This window comes from Pyrgilauda ruficollis, unplaced genomic scaffold (genome assembly GCF_017590135.1).
Source record: "Pyrgilauda ruficollis isolate IOZ18807 unplaced genomic scaffold, ASM1759013v1 scaffold35, whole genome shotgun sequence".
NCBI lineage: Eukaryota > Metazoa > Chordata > Aves > Passeriformes > Passeridae > Pyrgilauda > Pyrgilauda ruficollis.
Window position 1 is genome coordinate 2,016,925 of NW_024524934.1, and position 23,107 is coordinate 2,040,031.

General features: G+C 37.7%; 1 protein-coding gene across 4 annotated transcripts in view; it reads left to right on the plus strand.

Moving 5' to 3' along the window:
- Positions 1-23,107, plus strand: part of CDYL (chromodomain Y like) — a 105,281-nt gene that overhangs the window by 74,089 nt on the left and 8,085 nt on the right. For 3 of the 4 annotated variants that reach the window (XM_041475478.1, XM_041475480.1, XM_041475479.1), the window contains 2 exons: positions 20,065-20,321; positions 20,924-21,096. In XM_041475478.1, coding sequence (XP_041331412.1) covers positions 20,065-20,321; positions 20,924-21,096 — 430 coding nt within the window. Of the gene's footprint in view, positions 1-9,107; positions 9,153-20,064; positions 20,322-20,923; positions 21,097-23,107 lie in introns of all 4 variants that reach the window. The other variant, XM_041475481.1, reaches the window with a different exon arrangement.

The window sequence follows — 23,107 nt, forward strand, 5'->3', positions numbered from 1 at the left end:
AGTTTTTTTTTTTTTTTTTTTTTTTTTTTTTTTTTGTCCATGTTTTTGGCCTGTACTGTGTAAGTTTTTCACTTGCTGTGAAGTGAAAAGTCATCGGGAATGATAGTGGGATAGAAATGAAACCTGCAGAGAATGTTGCTCTTTGATTTCCAGATTACTTGAGAGGATTCAAGCAGTAAAAATCTGTAAGACAGCAAGGAACACTATGTAAGAGCGCCGCAGGCTTCACTGAGTGCACATTTCTGTAAAGCATTTCCTACTTTGAAAGCTTATTCCCTCAAACCTGCCTAAGTTTCCTGAGCAGAAGATACTCTGCTTCATCTGATGCTTGCTGTTCCACAGCACTCTTTTTCTGCCAGTCAGTTTTATTGTGAAGGCCTGCAGAAAGATGCTCTTTGTTTTGTCGTGGTTCCATCTTTAAAATATTTAGATTTCTGTAGGATGTCAGTATTTGTGGTTGGTCTATATTTGTTTTTTTGCTCTTGCAACCATTGTTAGACATTTTAAATTGAGAAACAGATGAACAACTAAAACACAAATGCTTTAAGGTTTGGAGGGTATTTATTTTCTCTGTCTGTATATCTTTCTCTCAAAACATTGTACATTGTTACAAACCAAAGAAATTCAGTAGGCAAACACTGTTTTACCAGATGGGTTTGCCTGAAATACCCAGGATTCTGTTACATTTATTTCATTGCAGTTGTTACCAGCACACCAGAAGTAATATTCTATCCTTCAATGCCTTAGTGGTTAGGACTTTCCTAACCTTGGTGCTGCCATAATGTTGCTATTCTTACCCTCTCTTGAGGTTGTGGTCTGGCAAGTGTTTCAAGTTGCACTGGCCTCCTTTGCTCTAAATCTCATGTATGTGCTTATGGACTACTCTTAAATGTTTTATTTATTTATGAAACTTCAGCACTTGAAACTTTCAGTGGGGATGTGAATACTGAATTCAAATGACTAATTTTCAAAATCTATCAAGTTTGGGATGAACATATATATACACTGAAAAATGTCTGTGCTTCTGATTGTTTACATTTGTTGATATGTCACTTTTGATTTTTTTATAGTAATACTTACAGATATGTACTTTGTCATGTTTTCTGAAAGAAAATGCATCTTTAAGTGGTCACATTGTTAAATTAATTAAGAAATGAGTCATTGCTAAGAGATAAGGAGCTATTTTTGAAATATAGGTTATAAATGTAAATTAGATGATACAGTGTTAAATTACTTTAATGAAGTTTAATACTAGAATCCACATAGTAAAAGAATCAATTACACTGGCAAAAAAAAAGCCTCTACAGAAACTGAAATTAAAACAGTTGATTCTTTTGAATCATAAATGCAGCTTTGCTAAGCAGATGAGGAGGAACACTTTTCACTACAAATTAATATCTCTCAGTATTAGAAATGAAGGAATAAGTTTTCAAGGAAGAAATTTTTAAAATAAAAAAAAATGTTTATAAAGAACTTTGTGTGTGTATGTTCACACAGGCCAACTTCCAGTGCAATGCCTGATGGTTAGTTCTTAATTGAAAGTGTAAGAGGAAGTCATTGCTATATGTCACATTTTTTGGGGCTGGATTTGTTTTCAGCCATCTTACTTGCAGTATTTAAACTTTGTGAAAGTGATGAAACTTTAATGGCTTGAGATTTTAGTCTTCTAAGAAGACGAGGGGCAAAAACCTCAGGATCTTTACCTTTTATCCAAACTTAAATTACTAGAGAATAAAAGAAAGGAAAATGCCAATAGCAGAAAGTTCTGCAGTGAGTACTGGGCTTGCATCAGAGGGAATTATATGGTACAAATGTATGGGATGTCAGGAATTCCCATATCCTGAGAATGCCATGTGTTGCTCTGCAGTTTCCTTTCTGAATATCTTTGCTGTCAAAGGCGGTGGAGCCGATAATCTCTTCCTCACACAAGCCTTTGTGCAATTACACAATTTAACAGAGCTTTGGCCTGTGTATCAGAGATGTGCTTTTGCTATCATTATCACTTACAATCCATTCAGACTTGGCCACCTTTTAAGTCTTTCTAAAAATGTTTGGCTGTGTGCACACTCAGCAAAACCCTCTTTGTTTTTTATCCATTACGTTGCCTGAAGATCGCCTACACTGAGCACAGTCTGGCTTGGAAATAAATGTAATGATGCCTGCAGATGTTTCCTACTAACATGATGCTAACAGCAGAGGAAGCAGTCTCCTTTTCAGCACACAGATCTCCTCAGCATAGAAATAGATGTCCTTAAAAAGATACTGGTTTTGCTTGGTTTGTGGGTGGATTTTGTTTGGCTTTGATGTGACGGAGTTTTGTAACCAGCTCCTTTTGCTATGGGGTGGTTGGAGCTGGGGTTGCTGAGGCTCTCTCCGGGCAGACCAGGTGGGGAAGGGGCTGCTCACCAAATTGCAGCCAGCTGTGGCTGCCTCTGCTGGCAGACAGCTAAGTGCTTTCTGCTTCAGCTCCTTTCCCATCCACCTCCTTCCTCCTTGATTAGTTTCATCAGGCTTTTTTATCTCTCTCTAATGTGACCCTGTGCTGTGCAGGGGTGTCTCTGTGCCCTTGCTGTGTCCTTTCCATGCCTGTCCTGCTGGGAGCCCATCACCTCCTGCCTGCCAGCCTGGGACAGCAGCCGCACACTGGCAGAGGGACAGAAGCACCGCCAGCCTAGAACACCCTCCTGCAGCTCCAGTTCAGCTACTGAACGCTCTTGTGACTCATGAGAATGTTTCCCTGACAAAGTATTCCTTGATTTAGTGCAGGGAAAAAAGGAGGAACCTGAAGGCCCCTCAAGAGAGAACTGGCTCTGCTTTGGCTGAGACTCACGGAAAACTTAATTTCCCCCTTCCCTCCCCCATGTGCTTTGTTTATTAGCTAACTTCCAGCATTCATGAGTAGCTAGTAGCACTGGGCAATGCTGGACAAAGCAGGCAGTAGCAGAACCACTATAAGTCAAAAAAACTGAGAAAAAATGCCCTCAGAAATTAACTGTTGTCATCCCACCTTGATAAATGCAGTAAGCCAGGGAAGCATGGCATTCTTGAACTATATATATCTACTCTTGCTATTGTCTTGTCAGATAGTATAGACTCCCCCTGTGTCAGGGGGAAAGTGATTTTATCATGGTCCACACTTAAATGCCAATATATTAGGGGAATCAGACTGGCTTTACTTTCCTATCTGTAACCCTGCCAAATTCTAGTTTAACACCAACCGTTGCAGAAGGTCATCTCAGAGAATGGTTCCTAGAGTTAGCCATAAACTCCCTTGGGCAGTCCAAAAGGTATTGCACAAAGTTTATCCAATAACATCACCCATATTTAATTTAGACACTATTTTGGCTGTGCTGAAACTAAGGAGATTAGCAGTTTCCCTTGATGAATGGCTGTTCTTGTTCCTTACCCTTGAAGAAAAATGGAATTGTCATTTTTAATCTGATCATCTGGAAGTTTCCTCTTACCCCAGGCTTTCTCATCATTATTTTGAAACTGTTAGAAAGCTATCATTTCTTGTACCCAGTCATAGATCTAGTCTTCTGATTTGGAAGTATTTTTCAAATAATGTGTAAACCAAGAGTAATTTTTACAGCACTGAGATGATTGCAGAGCTTATTGCAGAGTGGAGACTGTAAGCCATAGGAACATTTTCACAAAGACCTTACACAGAATAAGACCCTAAGCTTTATGGCAGAGGTACAGATACATATGTTGGAGCTGTGGTTGTGGCTTCCCAGATAAGTATTCAGGCCTCTCCACAGAAGAGGATTCTTTCCCTCCAGGGCTGATTCAGGGACACAGGCAGAGCTCTGCATCATGTCTGAAAGCAGCAGTTAGCTGAGAATCCAGTAGTCACTGTCCACAGTTTGCTAATCTGCACCTGATACCATGGATCCAGGTACCTTGTCTTTGTATTCCAGATTGTTGAAAGGCAACTGCCTTTAGATATCAGGAGAGGAAGGGCAGAAGTGTTACACAGTGTGGTCACATATGCATCACAGAATACTAGGAAATAGGGTTGGAAAAGACCTTTGTCATCTAATCCATCCTCCTTCCCCCCAGACTGCTCTGCAGATGCCATTGTTGATTCAATCAAACTGTTTTCACATGCAGAGGAATCCATCAGGGTCACTGAGAAACACCTGTGGCTTACAGAATGTGCCAGCTACTAACTCTTGTGTCAGTGTGCAGGAATAAAAGCAAGGAACTGCAAAATGGAGATACATTTTCTCTGAGGGTCATCTGGTGGAACAGAAGGTGGTTTAGGCAATGTGATGGAGTCAGAATGCCATCTGGTTTTGTAGATGCCCTTGGGACATCAGAAGTGTTGATAACTCTAGCTGGTCAAGAATGTAGTGGAAAAGAGTTTTATTGGCAAATTTTTCATTGAAAATAATGTGCATGTCTCTGGAGATGCTTGGGTTGGTGTTGAATGGTTTTTTGTCTGTGAGAACTACAAAATGGGGGGAATTTTTGTTTTCAGTGTTTGATTTGAGTTTACTTGTTGAAGTGTTTGGTTGTATCAGGACATTATAAGGCGCCTCTTGGGCATATAATAAGGTGAAATGCAACACGCAGCAGTGGATATACATATTTTAAATGGACTGTGCTTTGCTTTCTTTGCTTATGAGTCCTGGTTATTTGCTTGGTTGTGTAGTATGACTGTACAGTGCAGTCACTGACTAGTGCTAGCTCACTAGAGAGCCTGTGTGGGATAAATGCTTTGGCTTTTGTAGTGGAATCCTACCGATAGAGGGGGTGTTCTTTGAAGGAAAATAATTGTTATAAGTTGTTGTTTCCAGTTGCTTCGTGACCACTGACATGTAGTTTTTTAAGTTACCAAAGCAGAGCAAAATCACTGACAGACAGACCTTTTCAAAGGGTGATCTGGAAACAGCACAGGCCTGAATTCAAGCCACTGATTTTCCTTTACCACATAAAGAAAATATATTTCCAATTAAGTAATTTCTGTCTTTTTTTAGCAAAGCACATGTGGGACTAAAGTTATGATCAGTTTTAAATGTAGCATATAGTGCTGGGTTCCTTCTGCTTCAATTTTAATCTTCCTCCACTGCTGTATTAGTGTTTGAAAATTTTATTGTTTCTTTTTTTTTTTTTTTGCTACAAGTAATATGAAGACTATGGATTCATGTTCATACACCAAAAGAATTAAAACTACTACAGTAACTCCAGTAGTAAATGCTAAAATTATATTATTCCTGAATGGATACAGGTAACATTCCTTTTAACAATAGAAATTGCAGGAGAAGTAAAGGTTTGAACAGGCAACCATAGAATCCTATTTACAAATTACTGCAATTTATTAAATACACATCTGACCCTGTTTTGAAGCAGTGTTTTTACTTCAGAACAGTTTGAAAACTGATACATAAAAGAAGTAAATCTCAAAACAAAAGAATCACCTGTTTACGTTTGTTGTCTTTCTGGTTTACCCTCTGAGCCAAAATCCAATATTTGCCCATTTCTGCATTTGACTAATTCCAACTTCATGGTCATCCTACTGGGTTTTTGTATTTTACAAAGAATATATATAAGCTAGATGAAAAAGAAGGGGAAATCTTGAACTTTAAACCTTAACCATCCTAAAAGGAAATTTTCTTCCTGGCTAGTATGCACAGTGAAAGACTTATCTGGGGAAGAAGCAGTTGTGAGAGAACCACCCAAGGTGGAACAGTGTGAGGCTCTCTCTGGAAACAAAATTGTTTGATGGGCTGGTAATCATAGAATCATTTAGGGGAAAGGGCCTTAAGTTCATCTTAACCCAGCACGGCCAAGTCCACCATTAAGCCATGTCCCTAAGTGCCACATCTGCAGGGGCAGTGTGATGGCATGTGAAAGGGATGTGTTTTGCAGTGAAATCTGCTATTTACAATAGCCATTAATTTAGGAAAAAAACCTTTCCTGTCAGCTTTAGAGTCTGTATCCTTTGCACTGTTTTCTGTGTCCTTCAGAAGACTGACAAAGTTGGCGACTAAATAATCCCAAATCGGCTTTTTGAGTACATATTGCACTAATATAATTCTCAGATGTCACGGTGCTAACAACGTTTTCTGGGGGCTTACTGGAGCGTTTTCTAGAAAGATTTGTGAAGCCTCAGCTTGAACTTTAGTCCTTTTTCCTCTCCCCTGTGGTCTACTCTAGCATGTATTGTAGTCAAAACTCTTGCTGCCTGGACCTAGCAGGCAGGGAAGTCCCTGTTTGTGAAGAGGAGGTGATGAATAGTCACACTTCTCTGACTGTCCCTGTTTATGCTTCATCCCACTGCAGACTGTGGCAGCCTCAGCAGATGTGTGGCTTTACCTCTCACCTCCCACCGTACCTCGTGTCTCAGCAGGACATCCTGTTTGCAGGTTCTTTCCTGGGACAACTTTTCTCAGTCCTTTTTTTTCTCTAGCTAAGCATTGATAAACTACAAATTGATGGCAGCAATAAAATGGACTGTATTTCTCTTGCAGATGCCTGCAATGGTTTTTCTCATTGTTGTTTTGGGAGTGTTTAAGGAGTTTACATCACAGGTAGTTTTCTACAGTGAAAATAAACTAGTCCACAGGTGTGGTCTAAAGTACAAGTTGTGTTTGTAAAAGTAGTTCCCAATCACAGTGTGTTTTGTAGCAATGGAACTGAAATATTAGAAGATAGATTCACAGCAGGAAGCGGGTTTTAAAATGCTGTTTGCTAGTCATTAAACTGGAGAAGAATGTGTTGATGTTATCTTTAGATGTGGTGCTTTTCACTTTCCTCTGTTATCCTGTCCTCTTTTCTCCTACCTCTTCCAGATGAGTTCCTGGTCAATGGCTACACATGGGAATTGATCAGGCTGAAAGTTAACCCAGTGAACCCCACAAAAATGTTTGGCTTCTTCCTGCTGTTACATTATTTTTGTCAGTTTTTGTTGTCTTTCTGGTTTACCCTCTGAGCCCTTCTGGCATGTCTTCATTTCTTTATGTCAGTTTATTACTCATTTCTTGACCCTTAGTCAGAAGCTGATATTTCTATCCAAATAATGAACCTAGAGAAGGAAAACACTAATGCTTTTGCCCAAATACTCGGAGATAGTTGAACTGTATATAATGTTTTTTGTAAATTTGGTTTAGGATTCCATTGGTCTTACTTGAGACTGGGAAAGGGAAAAACAAAGGAGGTAAAAGTACAGGTGATAATTTTAAACTGGAATTTGGTTAAACTCTGGAATGGTTCAGCAGATGCATCAGTGGATGCAGGGATGGTATTAAGGAGCCCAGCTGACCCTCGTGTCTGGGTCAGGCAGAAATACCTGCTATGGGTATTGTTTCTGATGTGGCAGGCTATACAAGGCAGAAACAGAGCAGTGGAAGGAAACAAATCTTAATTTTGATGTTATATAAACTAGATTGATACTTAAGTACCTCAAAGTAATTCAGTATGTGCTGCTTGCCCAGGTCACAGGAGTATGCTGAGGCTTGTGGAAGGAGTGATCTTCCTGAATTTTCCAGCTAAACAGAATGCCAGCTTGCAGCAGGAGCAATCAAGCCTGAGGATGTAAATGCAGCAGACTTCCTCCTTGTAGCAGGAATGAACTTGGTTACTCTGTTGGCAGTGTTGGTTTGATGTGAGAAAGGATATGATCGTGCTGCTTCTTGCTTGTAGTCTCTTACCTGATTTTGTGGGCTGAGATGTGGGGTCAGGAAGGGAGTAATCCCTCTTTGAAAAACAAACCCCACATTAATTCTTCTAGAAATTCCTGTAAGTTTATAATTTAGTTTAAAAATTAATGAAAAGGATGATCCCACTGCAACATTTTTCTTAATTGTGATGATTCAAAAGAACAGCTTAAAAATACTTTGATAGCATTTTAACTGAGCTGTAGGGGGGAATATCTAATGGTGTGGTACCTTTTGTGATGTTGCTGATGTGGAAAAGTCATCAGGTATCGTAATTAAGAAAAGACAAGGAGTTTATGATTGAAAAACACAAATATGTTGGTGTATAGATAAAAACTAAATTGAAAACTATAAGCAGTAACTTTTGTTCCAGTCAGCTGTTAATCTTAGGCAGCACATTAGTGATGTGGAGGCATATTCTGAGATCAAATGGAGATGCAGAGTTTCTTATAACTCTGTATATCAAACTGCCGGTGACAGAGAATGTCCACAGAACATGCTTATACAATAGCCCTGAAATCTTTGTTGCTACAAATTTCCACTTTTGAGTGTCCCATTTTAGGATTTTTAGGAAGCAAAATTAATTTTAGATAGAAAATTTTTAGTTTTAAACATATTTCCCGCTTGGCAGAACTGAGAATAATTCTATGTATACAGTTTTGATGCTGAGCAAAATAGGGTTGCTGCTGTGATGAAGTTATTATTTTTAAATCCTGACAGTCACATGTAAGTATATATTATAGAGAAACTTCTGATTGATAATTTGTAATGGTATGAAACTGCAAAATATTGGTAAAATATATTGCAAGCAAGGAGTGACCTCTTGTAAAAAGATTAAATTTTTCTGATACCGAGTATGGCTCTCCTGAGTATTGCTTTGGATCTCCAGTAGGTTTTAACTGGAAGGACACTTTTGAAACTTGACTTTGAGAGCTGTCTTGTTTATAAACAGAAATTAACTGAAGAGGTTTAAGGCTGGTTTTTTTTATAAGTGTTTCTTCTACATATATCTGAAACTACATCATTAAAAATTTTATTAACCAAGGTACCTTCCAAATTTGCTAGTCTTTAAGCAAGCAAGTCTTGGAGGTATTTCACTTATGATACATTTCCCATATAAACGATCACATTTGTCTGTTTCTCTTTTTTTACTGTCAGTCAGCAGTCTTGCTATGGTCAATCCTTTTAGTCTGTCATTTGTTGTATGTACAATATATTCATACTCATTATAAATACTTTTCTGATTTCTTATGGCATGATGGTTTCACCACTAGTATTTTAATTGACTTTGTAGCTTACACTTAATTTCATTTTTTATTTTGGTCTAATTCTCCTCTCTCTTTTTTTCTTTATCACTGGAAAAATAATTTGTGTTTAGCATCTGTAACTATGAGAACTTCAGAGTTTTACTTTGCATTTCTAATACCCGTTCTTTATCTGTTTTAGCATCTCCCTGTATTCTTCCCAGTGTTCTTTACTTCCTATTTTCTTGTAAGTATAGCATATTCTCTTTTTCCCCTCAGTTTCTATTGACCTGTTTAACCGTGTGGCGTTAATTGAAGCTACATCTCACTCCTGAAGAAAATAATTCAATTACCGTATAAGTTCAGTTTCATTTTTACACCCTCTCATTATGTCTGGGATATCTTGTTATTTGTCTGAAAAGTATTTAATGCAATATCTTTTTACATAACACAGCTATCTAAAATTGCACAGCATTCATCTTAGTAGAAATTAAATTTCTGTTTCATTCTGTTTATTTAATGGTTGGAATCTGACATGAACAGGTGGGTCCTTGGCAGGTTTCAGGAAACAACCAGTCATGTAATTCATCTATCATTCTGTCTTATCTATGACATGTTTAAATGGTTTCCAAGCTGAAATTGAGCTCACAATTGTGGCTGCTTATGTACTAGTCCCATTATTTTTGTGTACATGATCTTTGCTTTACTCAATAGAATTCTTCTGTCTTTTGTGTATGGATTCCCTTGATATTTTTTGGTTCCTCTGTGTGTTCTTAATAGATTGTTTCCTAAGCACAGCTTAGGAACTTCTGAGCACAGCTTTATGAACTTCCTGCTGAACACGAGGCTTCAGTACTGGACTTTGGAATTGCAGCAGTGAGAGTTGTAACAACCTGCAAGCCCAAACTTCAAATAGAGATTTCTTTTTTTTCCTTTTCTCTGCTTTTTCAAATTAACAGGTTGTGGATCTAAGTCCGTCCATGAATTTGCAGTGATAACATATTTAAAAATCTATGAATTTGCTCTTGAACTGTGAGCACATCAGAATGACTCCCATGGAAAGATGTGCTGCTGCCCACATCACTAAATAGTCAAATAAACCTTACTTTCCTATTGCCAGCTACACAAACTATAAAATTCTCTCTCACTGCACACTTTGATTTAAAGTATCAGACATGATACACTTTGTTCTTGGTTTTTGTGTGGCAGCAGCCATTGTGGTACTTAAGTAAGTCTCTCTTGGTTTTTGTAGGGTTGATGGTAGGTGCTGTGTCCTGCTCTCTGGGACAGACCTTAACTGGTTTGTCTTTTATGAAACTTGTTTGGGAATTTGCTTTAAACCACATGTTTTTCTGTTTCTCTTTCTCAAATGTAACTTCCTAATTTCTTGATTTTTTTTTTCTTCCCCTTCAAAATGTCAGCCTGCTAGTATTAGTCTCTGTAATAATTCAGAGGCTGTAGTTTCATATTTATACATTGGTGCTGCTGAAATAATATGTCCCACTTAAATATCACCATGCTAGTTCTGTTGCTTCTTTAGCTGTCTCTTCTGTATAGCAATAGTATCTTTGTTGGTACTTGTATTTTAATCTAGATACTAATAATTTCTGTAATGACAAAAAATCCAGTCCTTCATAAAAGTAGATTCTTACAGGAAAAAAAAGCTTTTGGGGATAGGGACCACGTGTAACTAATAATCCTGGCTTCTATATTCCTTGCATTGTAGCCTGAGGGAAACCACTTTGGCGGCTCTGAATCATTTTCTATGTATGGCAGCCTGTGTTAACTACTTAATTAGTAGTTTATGGACTTATCAGTTCAGGTTTTTTGTTGTGAGATTTTTCCTTTGATAATTTGTTCATGAATATGACAACAGTCAATGCAGTAGAAAGCCTAAGGTCTTCCACAGACGCCTATTGCTTTCCTCAGCAATATGAAAAGCATGCACCCAAATAGATCCATCCTGCTGTGTAAGGGCAGCTCACTGCCCCCAGCCCTTCCAGCTGCTGGCTGAGATGTCTTCTCTACTCACTGCTTGCAGCTGTGGTTATTTTCCCTGTGATGTATCATGGGCAGTTGGTGGGGGGGAAGGGTTATTTATTTATTTATTGACCACTTTGTTGCAGAATGTGATGAATACTTATGATGAGCATTTTCCACTTCCGAGGATGGAGCATCCACAATTTCTCAGGGCAACCTGTTCCAGTGCTTCTAGATTTGTTCCAGCAGATCTGTGTCCTTCTTGTGCTGTGCGCCATGTTCAAGATCTTTGCTGTCTCTGCAAATGCCTGGTGTGGACAGCTGCACCACTTGTACTGTAGTCAAGGCAAAATGATGTGAAGGCAAATGCCTCCTGGGCTTTCTAGTAATTTCCTGCAGTGATACAGAAAAAAGCCTAATTGAGGGAGGATGTAATATTTTTCTTCATGCAAAGCATCTGATCTGAGTCTTACTCTTGGTAGTCTTCTACTGTTGACTTAAGGATTCTGTGAGGTTTTTTATTTTATTGTTTTGGTGGAGTATTTTTTTGATGGTGATGATGATTATTATTAGGGTATTATTGGATATGCTTCACAAGTTCTCCAGTTGAGGTGGGTCCTCATACATGTGCTGATCCTAGGTACTGTAGCCAAAAAACTGGACAGACCAGATTCAGCTTGAAAGCACAGGTTGTCACTCCTTTCTATCATGGCTCCTTTCAGCTGTTGCCAGTAGATGGTAGCCTCTGCAACAGTATAAAAGGGCAGATCGGGCAAGGTGAATGTGATACTGTTCTAAATTAATTGTTCAGATCAGAGCATCTGACTATCCAGCACCTGTTTGGGATACCCAAAGATACTTTTCATCTCCCATTGCTCAGAGGTCCCTGTGTTTACACTTTCCCAAGACCTGTAATCTTCTTTTCATCCTATTTTCTCCCACTGGTGCCAATGCCCAGCTCTTGATTTTTGCTCCACGCCCCTTCAGGCAGCACAAGTGGTCAAGGAGCTGGCATCTCTCCTGCATAAGTGCAAGGATCAGGACTAAATAGCCAGCACTGCAATGTTCAGTTTTTCACTTGAGGGTTTTGGGAATCTCTTAGAAAAGTCAGAAACTCCTCTTTTACCCTTCCTCTTCCCATCCCAGCCAGTTATTTCTTCCAAGATCAGTAATTTCTGGTAACAGGGTGCTGCTGCAGAAGTTTGCCTATGTATACATTGTGTATTGCAGGTTTCTCAAGCATAAAGTGTAGCTGGTGGTGTTAGGGCACACAGCTGTGTGCCCTTGGTGTACTGGAAGATTGCTTCAGGTTCATTTGCCACCTCTTAATGAACATCTTGTTGAATATCCCACAGGAGGCTGAGACAGCTTCTATGAATAGCTGACATCAGGTAGTGGCTGGAAAGACATTTGTACATTTTTGAGGTGGATACATAAAAATAGAGGTGCCTTTTTCCAGCAGGGATGCTCACTCCATCACTCTGATCTCGGGGTTCCCTGGAAATTTCAACACATGCACATCGGTGTCTTGAACCTGTTGAAGTCCTGAGCCTTCCCTGTCTACTTTTCTGCATTGCAGTGCAATTGGTTTTTGGGACAGTTGTGAGTGGAGCTCTTGCAAAGTCTGGTATTGAAAGCCTTGTCTATGTGATAAGAATGAACCTGTCAATTAGTATTCACATTTGTTTACAAAAAGAAGGTAAATGTAAGTGTTCTGCCAGTATAGTATTATAGCCATCTATTTAAATTTCATTCATAATCTAGCTAAGGTATTTTAGAATGTTTTCATGTCCTTCCAAGCATTATATAATGTGTACTATGGCACGTATGTGTTTGTGTCTAGGTGAAACTACTGGGAAGTCTTCTGGCAGTATCTGTTTTAGACAAGCCTTACATTGATATCCTGATATCCTACAAAAAGAGAGCCATTTTTCACATCACTCAGGGGATTGGATTAAATTGAGGTGAAGTGCTCTTAATATAGAATGTCTTCACCTCAGGAGTGAGTGTGAAATAGCTGGGTATACTTCAAGTTTAAACCTTAGCCTATTTTGCAATAGCTTCCCTCTCTAGATGAGCCCCGAGAGATGTCCTTGCTTAACTCTCAAATTTTAGAGCATTTTGAATGAATGCTGTAGTATCAAAACCTGCAGCTCCAAAAATATAAGGATAGAAGAGTTTTCCCTTATGAAATGTTCCCAGTATTAAAATATCTCAAAAAGCAGTCTGTAACCTGGGAAAGGCTTTTCTGATTTGACTTACTCATGAAAAAAAGAAATTAAACTAACTCTTTGCTTCCCACATCAAATACTTTAGTGCATGTGAAATATGGCTGGGATTTCTTGACTGGGGTAATACTGAAGGCACTTAGGAATTTTTATATATATTTTTTTTTCCTTTCAGCTATCTAAAATGGTGAGAACAGTCGTGTACTGTTTTCTATTTGTCAGTAGCATCTTTACTATAGATTCAGTGGAAGACAAATCACTCCAAAAACAGGTTAAAATTGCACTGGAAGGGGAATAGAGAACAGTTCTAATTTATCTTGATCCATGATAAAGGAGAAAAAGATTTTGCTACCTGAGGAGTGTTTGTTTCTCTATTTTTGGTGAAATAATAAGAATGGAGATGTATTTGGAAAACATTCTAGAGTTGTTAGGAGCATTTTCTTTCACTGTGAGACTGGAAAGTTTACTTAATGCATTATGTGTAAAGATGCAGAGTTTCTCTTCAAAGACAGTAAAACTTAAGCATGCTCCTTAAAAGATTTGTTGCCAATTTATCTATTATTAATGTTATCCTTGTTGCTTTTGTGAGCATGGTCTTAGCAAATCTTAGGTCTAGTGTTTTGTTATTCTTTTAACATATTTTTGGAGGGGGGGTTTATTTATTTCCACTTACACAATATAAAGCAGTCAGGCTAATGTAAACCTATTTAACTCAAGGGTGAAGAAATGCCATTTTCTCTTATATTGGTTGCCCACTTTCAGTAATAGAATTTTATGTTCTGATTAGTTGCGGTTTTGATTGGCATTATGAGTTTATCTTCACATGGATGCTTATGTTCTGAAAAGGAAAGACATTCAAAAGCAAAAATAATTAATAGCCTATAACCTACTAAAGTCCAATACAACCAGTAATGCTACCCTATTCCTAACAATACTAAAATAGCATTTGATGCTCTGAGTAATCTAAGAAACAAAAATATCTACACAATATTAGTCTAAATGTGACATGGCAGCCAAGACTAAAAGCTAGTGTAAGATAGAAAAACTTCAAAAGTTGAGTAGAGAAATATTACTGGGACACACGTGTGTTTTTCTCTTCTCATATTAATTTTGTCCACAACAGCAGTGTCTTGTAAGAAATGTAGGTTTAATAGGAGCAATGTTTCCAAGTTACACTTACGATTAACACCTATACAAAATATATGGAAAAGAGTTGTAATTAAACAGCATGAGAAAAGGACTGCTTAGGAGTTGAAGGCAGACATTGACAATCAAGCCTGACAGCCACTGCATGACTGCTTGCTGTTGAGTTGTAGTTTCCTGTTGCTGGTGTTCCACAAGTTCTGTCATAATTTGCCCGTTAATCTGTTCTTAAAACCTGTAGTCCTTGTATTGAAATGTGGCACATTTGCAAAACAACAGAAGAACATCTAATGGTTGCTGTGTAACTGTTTCCTTGAAAGAGAATCAGAAGAGGTTAACTTCATTTAGCAAGGATAGTGTTACAGGGCACAAACCCTCCCTCCCTCCCCGCAGTAAGGGTTGTGATGGGGGTATTGTAGGAATATTGTCCTTTTCCCACCCCCTCTCCTCCAAGGCATCTTTGGGGATGCCTGTTCTGATGCTGGAGTATGCACAACTTATTGCTGGTTGCACTGTTGATTTGTGCTCTGTGTCAATGGAACACCATATTCTGGAAGGAATTTACTGAAGTTGCATCTTTCTAAGTGACTGGCACATTTTGAACACTTTTCAGAAACACAAAGCAAATCAGCTTTTTAGGTGAAATGTACAATAAATTGAGACTTCTTTTTCTTGTAAATATTTATTGTGAAATTTCAAAGTAAGTGGAACTTTTGTTTGATTAAAAAATGTAAGTGCTATTAATATGCATACTCAGACAAAAAATAAGCACGTACATAGGAGGTTTAGAACCCTCATTTTCAGTTTCTCTAGTCTTTGCTAATACACTACAATTCTAAGATGTTTTCTGTGTAATCACTGAAGTAGAAGTGGAAAAAATACTGGAAACTCTTCTGTATTATGTTTGCATTGTGGTATCACTGTCTGGAATTCCTGTCTCCTGTGAAATATTTGATGTAGTGCAGAGTTAAGACTGGAAAAGCTTAACAGTGTTTACAGTTAGAGATTGCTAATACATATGAGCATGTAACAAAACACCTCTGTTTGTTGGCAGAAAATTAAATGTGAGGCAACCTGCGCTGGACAACTAATTCTGAACTCTTGTGGATTATATATTCAGGGTACAATGAAGAAGTGAAAGGACTTAAGGAAAAAATGTAACTTACTTGTAGCACTTCTTTTTTTCATTGGAAATTCAAGTTGTTTTTACCAATCAGTTTTCCAGATCATATTGTTCCCTGTCTGGTACTTGAGTTGTAATCAGTTACAGTTGCAGTTTTATTTCTGCAGTTAACACTTTAAGACATTGCTGCTGGTGGTGTTTGTTCATTTGCTTATTCAAGTGGGATGCTTCTCATGAACCCCTTCATCACTTAGTGTAGGAAAGGACATAAGTGGTGCCAGGAGGGTGCAGGAAAGACATGGGAGTTCCGAAAGCTCCTTGTGAACACATCAGGCTTCTCTGAAAGTACTGAGTGATTTCATGAGTAAAATGAGAGCTGACTTTCAGTGCAGATGAATGCCAGGCATTGAGGAGGGTACAAAACAGGCTTACATACCAAACTGTGCCTATAGCAAAACATAAAACAGTGACTGGTTCCTGGCTATGTGTTGCTGCTCAGGGAAAGAGCATTGGGTTTGTTTTGGATAGTTTTCTGCAAGCATCTGTTTAAAATAAAAAAAAAAAACCACAACAAAACCCATATTGAATATTGTGTCCCATTTCGGGCCCTGTTCCAAGAGTTAATGGAAGAGGAAGAAGCATGGAGAAGAATGGCAGGCTTGGTCTGGCTTCTGCAAGAAGAAAAGGGAAATAAGACTGGGGCTAGTCAATCTGGAGAAGGGTCCTGATGAAAGGAATCAAGAAATTTAACATGTATGTTCCAGAACTTGCTGCCAAGAGATACTTTGGAAGACAAATCCTTAGTGGTTTAAAAGTAAATTGAACAATCCCACGGAGAAGAGGAATTTAATTACATGGAGTTTGGAGCAGCCTATGGTTCTGGGCATGCAAATTTTTGTAATTGCTAAGTTTCTGGTAGCTGGAGTTAAAGAGAATACTCAGACAGTATTGTTCACACCTCTCATGTTTTTGTGCTTGTTCCTTAGGCGTCTATGCTAAGCTTTCAGAGACAGCATACTCTGTCAGTCAAACCTTGAATTAAGAGCACCAAAACATATGTACCCAAAAAGAAGTGTGCAAAAGTAGCTTGGCTGGTTTTAGACCATCTCTTTGGATGTATCCCCAAAGTATTGTTGCAGGGTGGGGAGTATTTGTATTCAAGGTTTGATATGTAAGCTAAACTGAACTTCTTTGTAGCAGTGAGGCATGAATATCTTAGAGAGGTGCTTGGGATTTTAATTTTGGATTGTTGTGAAGTGAGCGTGACTTGTGTTTTTAACAAAAACACCTTTGTTCTGCCCCTTTGCCAAAACTAGTATTTTGTGTCTATCTTCCTTTGGATAAGGCCAGTTCCTTTCTTATCTGTTGCTCTTAGCTTTAGTTTTTTTCCCTCCAAGGGCAGTTGCATGAAATTGCTGACTATTATCAGGTTTTGGTCAACAGCTGCAGAACAAAGTTGTCATTTTAACTTCCTTTTGCATCTCTGTAGTGAAGCTTTGGATTTGTCCAGTAGTACTACCGTCTTCAGCTCTGACATCACATTGTTAATAATTTGCAGGTGGAAAGGTTTTTATATAACTATAAGCTATTTGTTTACACCTTAAACAAACAGTTCTTCATTAGTTGACCATATCCAGGGTAAACTGCCTTTTTTTCCAAGTCCTTACTTATTTTTGGAAGCTCAGTTTGAAAGGAGAGGGCTGTGGTGTTTTGTCTTTGTTATGCTATCTCCATTCATGTCTTAAAATACGGAACTGCTTTTGGTTTGTTACAAAATTCTGTTTTAAAATACTAAAATACGGCTCTAATTATCCTGAAGATAAGTAACCTTATGTAAAGTTCTCATGTGAGGAAATCTCTGGCAGTACAGTTAACTCTCAATTGAACTTTTTTATTTTCATCCCTATTTGCTGTGCTGTGTGTTCAAGACTGAGCAGCAAAACCACCTTTGCCTGTGTACTGACAAAATGAAATACTGCCTTATGTCTCTGAGTTGTCCCTTTGCTTCCAAGGACCAAATGCCAAGAGAAAGAGGCCCCTGTGCTGTAAGGTATACAGGGTCCCAAACTTCCATCATTAATGACAAACATTAACAAACATGTTTTAAACCTTTCTGTGCCATATTCTGATCTGTACTGGCTGAGTCTCCCTGTGCAGAATTACGGTTTCTAAAGCTGACAGATTTTTTTATTCCAGTGCAAGTATCCTGGAAGTGTGTGTGCATGATTGGAAAGAGGAGACTTCTTCCTCTTCCAGAATTGCAGCTGTCCCTTGCTTGTGGTTTGAAACTCCTAACTATTGATAAGTGTAGACAGGGTTTATATAAAAAATCAGGAGGTCTCTTGCCAGTTCAATAAGCATGAAAATTGCCCTGTGGTGTTTATATCTTGATCTTTCTTGCCAGAAGTTTTGTCTCTCAAAGTATATAATCATTGTCTCTTGCATCTCAAAAGTAATTTTCTGGTATTTGAGTATCTCTTTGGAAGAATGAGTAGTGGAAAAATACAGGCTCAGAGGTCTTGCACAAGTTTACTGACTCCTTGTTTTGGCTTAGTCTAGTCTGTCCTGCTCTCTCAATTCTCCATGTTTTTCACTATGGCTAGGACAAAAGACTTAAAAAATTTTGATGAGGATTTGGAAATCAGAAGTGATTTCAGTTGTTTTAATTTACATTTCCTATGGAAAAGCAAGCCAGTGATACCATTTAATCTTGAGTTCCTAATGAAATACGGGACAACACTGGTCTTCCTGCAAATTCCCTTTCAAGAGAATTCTTTTAAAAGAATGCAATTGCCATAATATGGTTTCAAAAAAAGTTGAAAGTCTTCCTCATCAAATTCATATTTAGCATACCCCAAATTTTTATTTATTCTGCTGAAATGAAATCGAAAGGAATTTTACAAGCCATGGAAAATTTGGGAATAAATGTGAAAATTTTGTGTCAATACAAAATACTAATACTTCATTTTGTTCAATTCTGTCTCTGAAACTGATCTCAAACTGAATCCAATCTCTTACTCTTCACTTTATAAACAACTAAAAAATTCTGAATTGCCTTTAACTTCTTCACAAAAAGTGAGGTGGTAACTGGATTAAATCACTAATACAACAAGAAAGACCTTAAAAAATAAATATAATAAGAATAAAATCTTATTGTTGTATAAATCCTTAAACAGACAACTTGCTTAATTAATCGTAAAGTATTTATAATAAAATATTGATTTTAAAATATTTGATATATAAACATCATTTATATCCAGAAACAATTTCTGCAATATAAGTAGGAAAATGTATAATGTTCTAAATTTTAATTAAATTTAGTCTCTTTTCTTATTATCTCTCTTATACTTCATATGAGTTAAGGTAAGCAGCACTTGAATACAACGGAAATATCGAGATGTTGGACATTGCAGTTACTTAAGTGAGCCTCTTTAATGTCTTCATTGGACCCACAAGTGTTTGCAGTTTGTTGTAAACAAACAAAACTTGAAATTTAAAAAAAAACCCTTTGAAAAACAAAATTTTACATAATTTAATTTTAAAATATGACTTATTTAGAAAGATGATGACAAATTACAATAACAATTAATAATTTACTTCTATGTGGTGTAACTCTACTTCTTAAGACATGCATGATGTTGTGAAGTACCTGTTAGTGAGACAAGGGCAGTGGCTTTCCAGAAGATTTTAGTCTCAGAGCTCAATTCTCAGGAAAAGTCTTTCAAAACTTTACTGTCTTGAACTCTAATACACTTTCCCAGTATTTTTAACCCCCCTGTCCTATGCACACTCCATTACTTCAGTATGAAAAATTTGGGAGGAATTTTGCATGGAGACCTAAACATACAGAATCATTATAGATCCAGTATATTCTCTTATTTTGTTTAACAAATGGTAATTATTTGGTATTATGTTTCTAATGGGCACTGCAGAAAAACCTGTCCCTTCTATGGCATGAGGAATGGCCTGTTTACTTGCATGCCTTCAAACTCCCTCTGTGTAAGCTATTGGAAACAAGACCAGCTAAACTTAATTGTCTATTTGCCAATTCCAACGGCACAAAAATGTTTAACATGAGAAAGATCTCGTTGTCTGTGAATCCATTAGAATATCCATCATTTCATGGGTTTTGTGCTCCTCTCAAAGTAGTATAGTCTGCATTTCTTCATTTCCATTTTTCTTTAAAAACTACTATGTTTTTTATGATCTTGTCAATCACATTCTTTATTTGTTTTATTCTGTCTTCTTTATAATTTCTGATTGAAACAAAAGGCTTTTGCTTTCTCTTAGCGATGTTGCTGCTGTTAAATGACTTTAAAATGTTGGAAAGGGAGAAAGCAGACCATTAACTTCCTGACGTGCATTGGTATTAGGAATGTTAAATACACATTTCTTCCCTTCTAAAAATAATGTTAAATACACATTTCTTCCCTTCTAATTGTATGACAGTTGGTCTGTTTGCCTTTTTCTAATTGTATGTTCTTAAAACAGCAAAATTAATTTCTTGAATCCTTTTGTCATTTCAGTTTTGCTATGTGCACAGTGTCTCTTTCAATCACTTCCAGGAGACAGAGTTTCATGTTTACTGTGTGTTCTTAATATGAGTTGCATGTTTTCATGCTAATAGGGATTTTGAGGTGGGTGAGCTACTCAAATGTAATTGTCCTTGTTTAAACTCTTTCCAGGTACACCCACCTTTATGGAAGCATTAGCAGCCAATGGTACAACCAACATCCAGACATCTGTAACAGGAGTGACAGCCAGCAAAAGAAGGTTTATTGATGACAGGAGAGATCAACCCTTTGATAAAAGACTACGTTTCAGCGTGAGACAAACGGAGAGCGCGTACCGGTACAGAGACATTGTTGTCAGGAAACAAGATGGATTCACACACATTTTGCTATCAACAAAATCATCTGAAAATAATTCATTAAATCCAGAGGTCAGAACAATTCTGATTTTGGGAGGGGAGGGGGAGGGAATTTGAAGTCCTTGCCTTGTTTCTGCTTGTTATTCAGACACAAATGTACACAAAACACGATACAGGTTCTTACTTGCAAGATGTTATATGTACAGTTGATTCTATGTGTAAGTCACTTTCATTTAAAAACTTTGTTACCTGACCATGTTGATGTCTACTGTCTTTTATGAGCTGTGCAGTGATTTACAAAGTGCAACTTGAAAAAAGCTTTAGCCTCAATTAAGGTTCTTTTTTTTTCTGTACTGGTTGCATATGCCATCTGCTGTCCAAATTACAGAAATGCTGAGTGAGTGTTTTAGTTACAGATAACACCTAATAGATCTTTCCTTAATGATTTAATTATCTTTGTCTAATTACATTTTTGAAATGCAAAGTTTCTAACACATTAACTACCGTTTTTTTGGATAATGAAGAAAGTTAACTTTTCTAATAAGATGGTTGAGTAGATCCTAAGGAAAAATTAAAGATGTTGAAGGGTCTCATAGGGGGAGGAAGGGAAGAGAACAACATGCTACTTTGCAATGATGGATTAAAATGATTCTTATGAAATTTTTATTTTCCAGGTAATGAAGGAAGTCCAAAGTGCACTGAACACAGCAGCTGCAGATGACAGTAAACTTGTGCTGTTCAGTGCAGTTGGTAGCATTTTCTGCTGTGGTCTTGATTTTATTTATTTTATACGACGTTTAACGGATGATAGAAAAAAGGAAAGCACTAAGATGGCAGAAGCTATTAGGTATGTATGGCTGTTTTCAGTCATCTGATGGGTATTGTTCATCATATGGCCTGGCTTGTTCTATCTTTGTTTTAAAAACCTCTTATTCAGAAAGATCTCAGACATTCACCTGTGACATTATAGCGTGCAGCACTTCTTCATGCTTCCTGTCCTCTTCTATTTGGGTTGTCATTTCATGCATTTTTCATTTTAAATTTTAACTGTGAAAGCTGGGAGTATTGTAATACTCTTCCAGTTAAAACCAATATTAAAATACTTCAATAGCCGTAGGGTTTCCAGAAAACAAATTTAATACACCAAAATGCAAGACGTATTAAATGAGTAAATTGATATAGTACGTTCAGAGAAGTGGAATGATGGGTATTTTAGAGGAGTAGATTAATACTGGTGATCATCCCAATGCCAGGTACCAAACCTAACACTTAAACAAATTGATCTGAACTATTACCAAGGAGAAGAAAATATATGGAAAAAAAGTGTGAATCTTGGACACACATTTTAACAATACAAACAAGTACATTTGAGCACTGGTTTTGAGAGCCTGGTCTCTTGCATTCTTCTAGAGTATCTGTATTCTTTCAGAGCCCTTTATCTGTTGTTTTTATCAATGGTCATGTTTCTAAAAAAAGGCCATGGACGTGTAAAGTCTGTTTCATTGGAGGCACAGTTAGTTTGTAAAGATGATTATAGTTATTTTTATCAAAGGAAATTCTGCAGTCATTTCATGTAAAAGTTGCTTATGCAGTGACTTCAGATGTGGCCAGAAGCTCTTAGCACTGAGCTTCTATCACTGTTTTAATTTGGGCTCTTTCAGAAACCTGTTTTTTCACCTAATGTTCATTGTTAATAAAATGGCCAAAGGTGACTTAAAAGACTTATGAACACACACCTTCCCTTTCAATTAAGGTATTTTTCATGTATGTTCTAGACATGGTCCTCTCTGGGATATTCAAACATGATTAAAATTATCTTAAGTCTCTGAATGGGATGTTTGTATGATGAGATGGTTCCAGGTTTGGATTTGGTTTTTTTTTTTTTTTTGCATTTAGCTGTTTGAGTTTGTTAGACTGAGTTAAGGAGGGGTGTGATAACGTTTAGTGCTAAATGCAATATAGTAAGATTGTTCTGTTTTGCAGAAATACAAAAATATGTAACACAGATAGGGAGAAAACTTTAAAATTACCTGTGTATGTATTCATACACACAACTGTTCTTTTCCTAAGAAGCTCTTGGAGGGCATTACTGTTGGAGAGCAGAGAAGCATCCATATTTTGTGGGTACTGGAATGAAGTGTCATTTTTTGTTCTCAATGGGGATGAGAATATGCATATGTCACCTAATAGCATAGTACCCAGAGCATTATTAGCACCCAAAAGAGGGGAGATGAGATGAAGAGGTTTACAGGTGTGCGATATGGGATAATAGAGCTCTACTATTTATGTTCATAGTTTTAAAAAGCACATTTATTTGTTAAGAAAAGCCCCTCAAGGAAGATCAATAATGCTTTGGCCATCTTCATTTATACCTTATTACTGTCACTTAAAAAGACATTTGTGCTGGTGCCATACATAAATACAGTGAGGACCAAGCAGGGCTGTGCCACAGCTGTGGTGCCCAGAGGTGTGGAAAGGCTGCAGCTTTATTTGGGAGCTGTGGGACACATGGATGTACCAAAGTGCTGTATCAGCTGGTACTTGTAGAGGGGTGTTAAATCTGCACCTCCCCAGCTACTGTGGTGGGTTGGGCTGGGAGCAGTGGTAGGCTTTTACAGAATCAGAAAATGGTTGAGGTTGGATGGGACATTTGCAGGGCATCTTGTCCAACTTGCTCAAGCAAGGTCACCCAGAGCAGGTTGGCCAGGACCATTTCTTGGGTTTGTTTTTAATCTCCTGAGACTGAGAGTCCATGACCTTGTTGGCTGCCTTAGGTTACCCTCACAGTAAGAAAGTGTTTCCTGCTGTTGAGAGGGAACCTCCTGTGTTTGTTTGTGCCCACTGCCTCAATGGGTATC